At 40.4% G+C, this 12876-nt stretch overlaps 1 protein-coding gene and 1 long non-coding RNA gene across 2 annotated transcripts in view; one reads left to right on the top strand and one right to left on the bottom strand.

The window, feature by feature from the left end:
* Window positions 1-12876, bottom strand: part of PAPPA (pappalysin 1) — a 246402-nt gene that overhangs the window by 95112 nt on the left and 138414 nt on the right. The window contains 1 exon segment of the mRNA XM_032164971.2: window positions 2300-2493. Within this exon segment, the coding sequence (XP_032020862.1) occupies window positions 2300-2493 (194 nt within the window).
* LOC116475589 (uncharacterized) overlaps window positions 1-12876 on the top strand; it is an 85442-nt gene that overhangs the window by 65683 nt on the left and 6883 nt on the right. The window lies entirely within an intron of this gene.

Here is a 12876-nt window from a genome sequence, read left to right as displayed (position 1 = left end):
GTTGTTGGAAGGAAGGTACGTTTACACTTCAGGAATAGCCTTTACCTCTAATTATGCTGGCTCCGTGTGTGTGCGTGTGTGTGTCTGTGTGTGTGTGTGAGTGTGTGCCCATGTACATGTATATGCATGTGCCTGTGCCCTTGTGTGTGGTGGTGGTAGGTTGTGTGTGTGTGTGTTTGTGAATGACTTCTAGGTACTTGCTTTCAGATGAGGAATTCAGGAGACTTTTGTTCTGCTGCCCTCTTCCTGGCCCTGCACCCAGCCTGCACACATATTCCCTCCCCTGACCCTGTATTCTCCAGTGAGCTGATCTCATTATGGCAAATTTAGTTACAGCTGAAATCTCCTTGTAACAAAGATTATGTCCAAGCCCAGAGTAATGGAACCTAGTCGATTTCATTAAAATAAAATTGGTTACAATGAATAATTCAATAGGATGATTTTGTTTCCTCATCTCCTCTTTGTAGATCGAAGAGCTAGTATTTATAATGATTTTTTAAATTGGATTTTTGTTTAGGAAGAGATAATCACCAGTAATTCCTGACAGCCCCCCCTTACAAGATTGGAATAATTGCCCCATGAAGCTTCTTTTCAAATGCTAAGACTGGAAATTTCTTTCTCTCCTTTTCTCACATTAGTCGCAATAACATTTGGGTGATTTTTAAGCACAGCTGCTACCTCAACTCTTGCTCATGGGAGGTTCTGAGTGTGTTAATAATTCTCTTGTTTGAAGGTTGTTTTTAAAACATTTCTAAGAACTGGATGCTAGTGTTGAATTTGGAATTCCTGCTTCTCTTGCTGGCCCCAGCCCTGTTGTTTCTGAAGCAGGACATTCTACGTGATAGAGAGGCAATGCGTGAGTGTTTTCTGTCAGTGTCGTTCATTTGCATGTGGCAATGGGATGTGTGTGTGTGTGCGTGTGTATCTACAGTCAATTAAACACACATTTGCTGGGCACCTATCTAGCCTGTGCTTGAACATGAGAGGACAAAGATGAATAAACTGAAACTTGCTCTCAAAGAACCAGCAGCCTAATGGGGGAGCCAGACAGACAAAGAGATACTTCAGAGTTCAATATGATAAATGCAACCACACAGATGATTCCACCAAGTACAGATGTGGCACAGGGGGAGGATGAACCCTAGCCATTCATCTATCCATGCACTCATTCATTCATTCATTCATTCATTCATTCATTCATTCAGCAGGCTGGCACTATACATTGTTAAGCATCAGGAAATGCCATGTTACCATTTGTTTCCACTCTCCTGAGGGCATTCAAAAATAAATGCAAATGAATAAAGCCTTTAGTGATGTAAACATAAACAAAAAGTGAATGAAGAAATCATCAAATACGGGCAACAACTAAAAATGAGGTAGTCCTATTCTGTACCTCACCCAGTGATTCTTCACTGGACCCCAAAGGAAGGTCATATCTTTCTTTCATCTAGAAGCCCGGCCTACCCCACTAAACCTAAATCAAGAAAGCAATATTAGAAAGGAATGCCTGGGAATAGCAGCTCATCTGCAAGGCCAGGAGGCAGGCTGGTCTCTGAAAGGCCACCAGGCCAGGCAGCCAGAAGCACTGAGTCGTGTCTCTGGGAAATTTGAATCTCGGGGAAGGCAGGTGCTTCCTTGGTAGGATAATTGGAAAGGGGGCTCTCGGGACAGTATGGCCATCTCTAGAATCATACAATCACTGGTGGCCCCAAAACTCTCACTCCCTGGACTAAGCTGTCAGTCCCCTGGGAAAGAACTGTGGCACATAAATAGTGCATTAGGGGACTGAGGCATGAGTCACAGCTTCTTAGAATTGGGAAGGCCCTTGGAGATCAACAAGCTCAACTACTCTTTATTTTAAGGATGAGGGAGAAAAATAGGGCCCAGAGAGGTGGGGGAACTAGTCTAAAGCCACATAGCAAATTACTGTAGAATTACTGTTAATTCAGGGAGTACACAGCTTGGCGCCCCCTAAAAAGTGGGACTTCCAACATAAATTCATTCTTACCTCATTGAAATACATGATATATGCAAAATGGAGTTCTTTCTCCAAATATTAGTTATTACAGGCAAGGAAATAGGAGGACAGTCACTACCCTATCATACAGTGTTCCCTGCCCTAACAATTCCAGATCTAATCCTTTACAAATGGTATTCATGAAGGCCTAACAGTACATTTAATAAAAATATACTCAAGTGGCCACAGCCAATGACACTGCCTTAGAGGTGAGTAGCCTTGTGGGGCATAGTGGAGACTTTGAATGTCTGCAAGAAATGTCACACATGCTTAGGATCTTACCTGGGATGCTGCTGGCTGTCCGATGATGACCCAGCCTGGGCATTGCTGGTCTTGATGAGATACTGAAGCATTGGATGCCCATTGATCCAGGAATCCCTGGGGCGTGTAGACACCACAGTCCTTAATGCTGGTTTTTTGTTCAAACTCCTCACATACCCCATCACCATCATGGAAATAGCACCGGCTGGGTTCATCTGCAAAAGATTGACATAGAAAGGGAGAGAATAAATAAATATTTGTTCTTTGGCCTCAGCAATCAGCAGCAGCTGCAGAATCAGACCACCAAAACCATTGGTACTGTCAAGCCCATCATTGTTAGTCACAATGGACTATTACTCAGTCTTTAAAAAAAGAGGGAAATTCTGTCATCTGCAACAACATGGATGAACCATGTTCATGGAGACCACCATGTTATGGGAAACATGGAGGCCACCATGTTAAGGGAAATAATCCAGTCACAGAAGGACAAATGCTGCATGATTCCACTTATAGATGGCATGTAAAGTAGGGAAGCTCATAGAAGTAGAAAGTAAAATGGTGGTTTCCAGGGTCTTGGGGGAGGAGGAAATGGAGAGTTGCTTTTCAGTGAGTATGTGGTTTCAATTTGCAACATGAAAAAGTTACAGGAATCTGCTGTAAAATAGTGTGCCTATAGTTAACAATATTGTACTGTACATTTAAAATATGTAAAGAAGGTAGACCTCGTGTTGTGTGTCTATGCTGTAATAAAAAGTTCACAAACACTTTCACCTTCATTATTCGAAATATTCCTCATAAAAACTTCGTGTGGAAGATATTCTTCTTCCAGATGAGGAAACTGAGATTCCATACATCTTTAATAACTTGCCCAAGATCACACAGTGTGTTAATACCTGATCTGGGTCTCCAACTCAGGCATTCACTTTCCAAGTTCTGAGTGCAATATTTGACACAAAAGAATTTCACAGATGCAAACTGGGGGTTGTTTAACTGCAAAGAGGATTTCAATTTTGCATTAAAACATGAACTGATTTACAAGGGACACTGGCTTCAATTCCAGCTCTGAAACCAAATTGCTCTGTTATTTGAACAAGTCTCCTTGCCGCACTGGGCTCAACCATCAGAGCAGAGAAAGAGGTTACGCTATTGAGACACCAAGAACCCTTCCTGTCTAATGCTATAGGCTTCTAAGGGCTTGTCGGATACCCTAGGAGTTTTAGTTAAAGACCAAGTGAATTCTCAAGCTCCCATGTCATCTAAACCACAGCAAGTGCTTCTGTTTGGAATGATTTAAAGCTGCAGCCGGCTGCAATGATTCTCACTTAGCTGCAAGGACAAGGATAACAGAAGCACAAAGCTAGCAGTAGGATGCCTTCTAAGTAGGTATGACCTATGCATGTTTCTTGATATTTCAACACAGAACAATACAAGGAAAAACCTCAATGTGGCCATCCAAAAGAGATCACCTTGTCCACCTTTTTACTAATTCTAGCATCAGCTCTTCTGTGCTATTTTCCCAACTTTTCTAGGCAAAGCTAAATACCACCTCCTGTGTGGGTGCCTATTTTATAAAGATTTCTATCTTAACACTTATCACACTGTGCTGCTATTAAGTCTACATGTTGCAGGACTTTTGGAAGATTCTGAGCTCCTTGAAATATAGTTGCTAGCCAGTGTCTTAGGGTTACTATATAATTTATCATCCAAACTAGAGCACTTTGAAAATGACAGTGGTGCTATTAAAAATTATGTCTAGACAAAAGGAACATATCCTGGGAAAATCTGAATTTCTCAGGCAAATCAGGATATATGGTCACCCTAAGGCTTCTGCTTGATTTAGAACATTCTTCCACAAAATAATAGAGTGGAGCTCTGGAGAGGGCACTGAATTTAGGGCCAAAGACAAGGGTTTGGTTTCTGTCCCTTACATTAGCTATGTATCTTTGCACAACTGGCTTCACTTACTTCTTGGCCTCTTCCCCCTGTCCCCAATCTGTAATGTAGAAATTATAGTCCCAACCAGGATAACCTCAGGATAAGCATAGAACTCTAATAGGAAATGAACATAAATGTGCTTTGTACATCCTAGAATAATCATTGAGAGAAAAAAAAATACTCTTCTTTTAATGGGTCAATTTGCTTCTAAATGGAGGAATTAAATCAGCTTGTGAAATCAGTGCTCACTTGAAACACATTCAAGCAAATTTCCCCTAGCTAGAAAGAGCCCCTGCCAAGGAGAAACAAGACAGATTTCTACGATGCTACATATCTGAAAAGAAGAGTCATTGGATTCAGGGGCAGCAGAATGCTGAACTTCTTCCAAGCTCCAAAATCCCTTGTTTATTTCTGCCAACAGTTTACCTAGTGAAATACTATCAAAGGACCCCAAATAGGGCCGGGCACAGTGGCTCATGCCTGTAATCCCAGCACTTTGGGGAGAGCCAAGGCAGGCAGATTGCTTGAGCAATCAGATGAGCCTGAGCAACATGAGACCCTGTCTCTCCAACACATACAAAAGTTAGCTGGTCACAGTGGTGCACATCTAGTCCTAGCTACTCAGGAGGCTGAGGTGGGAGGATTTATTGAGCCCAGTAGGTCAGGGCTGCAGTGAGTAGTGATCACACCACTGCACTCCAGCCTGGGTGACAGAGCAAGACCCTGTCTGAAAAAAAAAACAAGCAAAAAAACAAAAAGAAAAAAGAAAAAAGAGAGAAAAAGAAAGAATGAGCAAAAGAAACAGAATAAATCAATTCATTATAAGTGACCAGCAGCATTCACGGCAGTTCAACCATAGAAAGAATACAGGCTCAGTACTTCTCAGTAGCTCCAAGCTCTTATGAATGTGGCCACTCCACATATCGTATAACCTAGGCCCAATCCAAGAGTGACCAGCCATAAATCCAGAGTTTACTCTTCAGAAACCCAATACAGAGAACTGAAAAGAGCAAGGGTTTTGACATCAGGCAGAAGTAGGTACAAATTTGAATTCTGCTTCCTATAAGCACTACAAAGAGGACAAAAATAAAATAACCTAACCTCTCTGAACTTCATTTCCCTCATCTGAAAAAAAAAAAAAAAAAAATGGAGGTAATGATATTTACCCAGCATGGTTGCAGTGATTTCAGATGATTGTGGGTATAATACTGGCCCCTTCATCCATTTTATCTAATGGAAAACTAAGCTCGAGGAGGAAGCCATCTGCTTCCAGGTCACAGAGACAGGTGGTAGCAGAGCAAGAAGTAGAAGACTGGCCTTTTTACACCTAGCAGAGAAATCTTCCCCCTACATGCCATAGCTACAGAATGATGAAAACAACCTCTTGGAAATAAGATCATAGGGGTGCCTAACTCTTGGTATCACTTTCTTCTCCTCCAATATAAAGAAAAATAGGGTAAGATTATGTTCTCTGTAAGGGTAAGATCTAGTCTCTAAAATAACTTAATTTCCTTAACAAAAAACCTCTCACAATGACAGAAATTGGGGTTATATTTTAGTTCTTCTAAACGATAATTTCTTCCTGATTATGTTTAAGACCACAATAAATTTGTCTGCTAGGAATCAGCAGAACCTGAGAATGGAGGAAAGGTAGAAATAGACATAGGTAGGTAAACAGGTATGCAGGCAGGTCGATAAGTAATAGATGATATATAGATAGGTAGAGGAAGAGTTAAAAGACAGAAAAAAAAGATGGAGTTAAAAAGAAAAGGGAGAGAGAGAGAAAAAAAGAGAGAAGATGCAGTTTCTTCCCCAAGATTCTGCTGACAAAGCTATTGTGAATCTCTTTTTAAAATAACATCCTTGGACACAGCTATTCAGTTTCTGTTGCTACTAGTGTCCCGGGGGCCCTTCAGCTACATCTGCCAGCCCGTGTCTAGGGAATTCTCTCTCCCTCTCTACTCCCTCTGCCCCAAGCACAGAAGAGAACAGAGTGAGGAATGGAATACAAATGTGCGGCCGGAAAAAACAAAGACAGCAACAACAAAACACTAAAACAAACTGGTCTTGTTTTCATTACATCAGTTTACTTGGTGCTCCCTAAATACTTTCTGCTAGATGCTGAGCAGGTTTTAGTGAAAAAGAGTCTGAAGTCAATACCAAGGTCAAATAACTTCCATGTAGTAGCCAGGTGGCATTGATAATAATACAGTACGTTTCATTGTGAGGGGTACTATGAAAATTATACACAGACATACACACGCATGTGCACACACACACACTTTTATACACATACACATCCTGAAAACATAATACACTTTCAATAAATATTTGTTGAACGAATGAATGACCAAAATCTGGCATCCCCGATGTATATACTCTCAACCAAATATAGTTTAAAGTCTGTACCCTTTGACTATTTTCTTTAGGCTACATCTTAGGGAGAAGGAAATGGAGCTGTAAGCCAGGTGGTGACTAGCTGATAGTGGGATTGCACTGGGCATTCTGATTTCTCCATCCCACGCCATCTTCCCCTCATATCAGGGAATTCCTCACTTCAGATTCATTCCCTTTCATGTGATGACACATTTAGAAATCTGCTCTATCCAGCTAGGAGACTTGACGTGGGTAGGTGCCATTAGCAAAGTCTGTCTTCCTCAGTTGAGATTTCATATGCCAGAAACTTTCTTTTCCTTTTGGAAGAAATGAGTTCAGCTTCTAGAGCCCGAGGCAGATTGACTTTGTGTAAGTGGACAGACATAGTTGATATTGCCACCAGCTGACTTATTTTCATTTGTCTGGAGCATCAAGGTGAAATGCCATGTCCCTGAGTTCCTGAGGCATGTCTGCAGGACACTACTTAAGATGCACAGAGATCGTTATTCCCATTTGAAAGCTTGGAAAACCAAATCTTAGGAAAATGATATTAGCTTACCTTGAAGCAAAGGCTCAGGTTAGAGCTATTGTTGAGTTCTTATCCTTGAAGTCAGAAACCCTGGATTCAAGCTCTTGATCTATCTCTGATTATTGGTTAATCTTGGACATGGTATTTCACCTCCCTATGCCTCAGTTTCCTCATATATAAAATGAAAACAAAATTACATTTTAGACTTTCTCAACAAGGTTCTGAGGATGATCAAATAGCATAACAGACTGAGATGGGAAAATAATACTGGTCTTAAAGACACAGGGTCTATTCTTAACAGTGATGATAATGAGGTTGGAGTTGGAGAAGAAGTCTTCTTAATTAGAGATTCTACTTTTCTCTACCCAGCCCTAGACCCTAAGGTATCTTGAAGGATAGACATGATCAAAGAGGATGCATGAGCTATTTTCAATATAAATGCCAAGGAAGCAAGTAAACAAACAAAAGAAAAAAGAAACAACCTAAAGAAAAGAATATATTGATTTACATTGGAATGATTTCAACACAATTGGTGGACAATAATTAACTTAGCTGGATTAGAAACTTTGGGAATTTATGATGTCACTAGAATCGCTCAGGTGAATAAGTGACAGAAATAGCTAAAGAAGTTAAAGAAGTCAGAGCTGGAGAAGGGAGGAAGAAATTAAATCATTCGTGTCTTCTCAGTACAAGATATTAGGGATAATTTTCACAAGGAAACTTGCCTTCACATTGACTCTTATCAGTTTCAAAACGTTGAACAGATAGTCATAAGTTATTGGTTACTGTAAAAGCTAACTGAAGTCAATGTGCTCTTCAAACATGGCCTGAGATAATGTGTATTCTCCAGGATACTGGGATAATTTAAGGTATTTTGGCTATAAGTCTTCTACCTGACATACAAATCTTACCATACCCCTCCTTTGATAGATCTCCACTACTTATAGAAGGTCATTTCCTGTCAGACATGGTGGCTCATGCCTGTAATCCCAGCACTTTGGGAGGTTGAGGTAGGTGGATCATCCGAGGTCAGGAGTTCAAGACCAGCCTGGCTAACATGGTGAAACCCTGTGTCTACAAAAAATACAAAAATTAGCCAGGCGTGGTGGTGTGTGCCTGTAATCCCAGCTACACAGGAGGCTGAGGCAGGAGAATCGGTTGAACACGGGAGGAGGTTGCAGTGAGCTGAGATCACACCACTGCACTCCAGCCTGGGCGACAGAGCGAGACTCTGTCTCAAAAAAAAAAAATGAATAAATACATAAAAATAATTTTTAAAAACATCATTTTCCTTAGCTTGGCATACAAGACCATCCAAAAACTGTCTTCTTCATGCACATTCCACACCAACAATTCCGTTTCATTTCTCCATGCCCTTACAAAGCTTGTTTTTCTCTGCCTGAAATGTGCTTTCCATTTTTCACTTCGCTAACTCCCACTGGTTCTTCAAGGTTCATCGAGAGCATCTCCTTTGCAAGTCTTCTCTATTCCTCATCCTTTTTTCCTGACTCCCACCCTAGCTGAGTGTCATTCCTGTGTTCTCACAGTTCCTAGATTTCTTCCAACACAGTTTCCTCACTGTCTATCTGCGGGTCTGTTTCCTTATCAGGCAGACAAGATCTCTGCGAACAGAACTGTGAGTCCTTCACAGTAGTATTTCCAACCCATAACAGTGCTCAGAGTAAAGGGGACACCAAACCAGTGATTGAGGAATATATGACTAGATGAACAACAAATGAAAGGTAACAACGGATTTATCTTTGAGTTCATTTATTACAAGATTATACATAGTCTAAACTAACTAGGTGCTTGTGTACTTTTTCATAATGCTATTACTGACCATATCATGATAGTACTACAAACCAGATTTCATCAAAACAGAGGCACCTTCTTATAGGGTATGTCATACTTTTTCTAAAAGATTTATCAGCTTCACTATAAAATTTCCTCAAACCTTGGGATTGCAGTTTTCAAAATTAAACCCCAAGGGATTGCTTCTCAAACATTTCTGAGATGCCCAGCTAACACAAAGAACCCAGTAATTCATTTTTGATTATTTCAGCAATGAATGAGCAACACATAAGAGCTACCAAAGCTTTCTGGAGATTTTAGGAGTGAGGGCTATTGCAATCCCCAGCTAAAATATCTCCTAATCAGCAGATGAGAACTGGAGAAGTCTATAAATTCATTTAATCAATATACTAACATTTGCTTGTTGTGCTGGTGCTGGAAATACATTTATGAATCAGGACAGGCCCTCCTCCAATCAATACTTCTTGGGAAAATGAGAGAAGGCTTCCTTGACAAAATGATTTGGGGGAAATATCTTAGAGGGTATAAATAATTTGAGCATGCAAAGAGAGGTGTCTGAGTAAAGGATAAACTTTGACCAATACTTGAGCAAGGGAATGCAGTAAATCCTGGAACTAATACAGTGAGAAACTGATCTGAAGATAGATTTAAAAAAAGATTGCAATACTATGTTAAATAAATTGAAATTATCCCTTAGGAATGAGGAGACTGAAAATTTTATTTTTTATTTTTTATTTTTTATTTATTTATTTTTTGAGACCGAGACTTGCTCTGTCGCCCAGGCTGGAATGCAATGGCACGATCTTGGCTCACTGCAACCTCTTCCTCTTGGGTTCTAGCAATTATCCTGCCTCAGCCTCCTGAGTAGCCGGGATTACAGGCACCCGCCACCACATCCAGCTATTTTTTGTAATTTTAGTAGAAACAGGGTTTCACCAGGTTGGTCAGGCTGGTCTGGAACTCCTGACCTCAGGTGATCTACCGCCCCCCACCAGCCTCCCAAAGTGCTGGGATTACAGGTGTGAGCCACCATGCCTGGCCCAGTTTTCAATATATACTTCCGGGAGCAAAATAGTTGGTTACCCTTAAGTAAGTCTCAAAATTACTTTTGGAAATCTCTGATTTCACTTTTTGTAACATTCACTGGTATTGGCTAAATATAACTAGTCTGGGAAGTTACTGAGGTTACTAATCTTCCAGCTCATTGATGAGCCAAAAAGAAAGCCAAACATACACAAAACTACCTGTAGATGAGAAGATGAGAGTTCTTAGTCACTAATTTAGAGCTCAAGGAGAAAGCAAAGATTTTGAATGTGCACTCTTCTGAAATGAACCTTTTTCCAAACAATGAGTGGATTCACCTGTCTAAATTTCTTGCAAATAAAGATAGGACAGCTTTTGAGAAATTAGCATCTATTTCTATTTCTAGCTAATAAAACAGTGATTGGCATTATGATATTCTCTTTTAGTCCAATGATTACTTTTCAAAAAGATCTTTAAAGGCCAGAAAAAAAGTAGAATATTTTAAGTTTAGCTGTTTATTTAGAGATGAGTTCAATAACAACAGTCTTTATGCCACATCAAAATTCTTCCAAACAGCAACAAAAAGAAAAACCCACACACACAACAAAGCGCGATCTTTGTACTTAAACATTAGTTTCTTGGAACAAGGGGAGCAGGAGTGCTTACCCGCTGAAGGTTTACAAAGAGGAAGCTTGGGTGGGGCCGGGAGGTGGCTATATATTGGCATATGTTTCCTCTGGGACAGAAATATCTTGACTTTATATAGCCTATCTTTCAAAGGCTTCGTGTCAAACCCACATTGCTGACCTCATTTAATTCTATTCAAACCAGGGTTTCTTCTTAACCTCCTCAACCAGATCAGCCTGCCCAGAGTACAAAAGACAGGGTAGTGAGGGCTCCTAAGGAACCAAGAATCTGCTAACAAGCTTCAGATGCTGATTAGGTCTACTGAATCTGAGGAGCTTAAGTTGGTTTCTGGTTCCTTCAAAGGTTGGCCACATACCCACATTGGCCAGAAATTCCTCCCTGTGTTTCACTGTGAGAATCAAGCATCCTCCAACAAACTGAAGGCACTGGAAAAGAAGAGCGTCCCTGGAAGTAGTCACATTATCACACTAACTCTACACTCAGGCCCATCAAGGAAGGCACCTGTAGCACAGCCTCATATTCTATCTACTTAGCCCTTACACACTCAAAACTGGCTTTGCATCTTCCTCACCTCAATCCCTTCTCACAAAGCAGCCTATGAATCTATGAATGATTTATCTAAAATATGAATATTTTCATGTTTGAAATACTTTATTTATTTATTTATTTATTTATTTATTTATTTATTTATTTATTTTGAGAGAGAGTTTTGCTCTTGTTGCCCAGGCTGAAGTGCAATGGTGCAATCTTGGCTCACTGCAACCTCCGCAGGTTCAAGTGATTCGCCTGCCTCAGCCTCCTGAGTAGCTGGGATTACAGGAATGCACCAACAAGCCGGCGAATTTTTTGTATTTTGAATAGAGATGGAGATTCTCCACATTGGTCAGGCTGGTCTCGAACTCCCGACCTCAGGTGATCTGCCTGCCTTGGCCTCCCAAAGTGCTGGGATTACAGGCGTGAGCCACTGTGTCTGGCCTGTTTGAAATACTTCATAGACTCCTACAAAATTTTAACTTCCCCAACTAGCTTTCAAGTCTTTTTGTAATCTAGCTGCAACTTTCCTATTTATTCTTAGTTCCAACCACACCTCCACCGTCAAATGCATCCAGTTCTTTCCCAGAACTCACATCTCAGAGCATCTGCCCTTACTTCGTTAGCCTGAAAGGCTGGTCCTGCCTTTGAGTCTTCCATTAAGATTTAATTCTAGCAACTTCAGCTCCATGACATCTCTCACTTTTCCGCATCACTACTTGTTTGGTACAAACCATTTCCCTCTATGTCCTACATCATTAGTGTCCCAAATCAGCAAAATAGAATATAGCCCATCTAAAGATTTAAAAATGTAAAAACTCTTGAGAAATACAAAGTTTTTAAATTAATAAAAACGTAAACCTCCTTTCATTCTGTTATACGTCTCCTAAATACTATTTCTCCTACCCCACATTTCTCTTTCTATGATTCACAGTAAAATTTATTGCGTTATCTAAACTAGTGTTACTCACTTTGTCTCCTACACTTCACCCATCGGTTCTCTCCAGTCTAGCTTCTATACTCACCACTCCACCAAAATCAATCTCATTAACGTCATCATCAACCTCAAAGTTGCTAAAGCTGAGCATAATGTCAAAATCCCCATCTTGCTAGACTGCCTTGAAGCATATAAAGAAGTAGCCCCCTCCTGCTTCTTGCAGGCCTCCCTCTCTTGACTTCCATGACATTATGTCATCCTAGTCGTCTGGGCTTCTCCCCCACAGACTCATTTGAGGGCTTCTCCTTCCCTAACTCTACATGGAATGCTGCCAGACTTCAGGGTTAGATGGGGACCCCTTTTTCTTTTTTATCTACAGTTTCTTATCCTGTCTCAGTTTCTAAATAAAAATTTTAAAACCTCTATGTGCCAATGACTGAAACATTTATAGTCCTAGATATGACCTCTTCTCTGAGTCCCAACTGCCTAAAATTATATCTCTACCAAATATCTACCTATTTAAAGGCATCACAAAATCATCAAAAGACATCAAAAAACATATCTAAAACAAAAATACTGATTTCTCCCTACATTCCCTTTTTCTCCACCTTAGTAAATGACAACACGATCGCTTAACAATGGCCAAACCAAAACCTTCCCGGTCATCTGTCCTACTTTTTTTCAGCTCACCCTTTAACACCACAGAAAGTCCATCAGTATACCTTATAGGATCCTTTTCCCTGGGAAATTTCAAATAGATCTACTTTGTTCTATCATTACCACCCTAGTTCAAGCCAACATCACTAC

This window comes from Hylobates moloch, unplaced genomic scaffold (assembly GCF_009828535.3).
Source record: "Hylobates moloch isolate HMO894 unplaced genomic scaffold, HMol_V3 SCAFFOLD_10, whole genome shotgun sequence".
In the NCBI taxonomy this organism is placed as follows: Eukaryota; Metazoa; Chordata; class Mammalia; order Primates; family Hylobatidae; genus Hylobates; species Hylobates moloch.
Note: the sequence above shows the minus strand (reverse complement) of the source record. Positions and strands in the feature narration are given on the sequence as shown.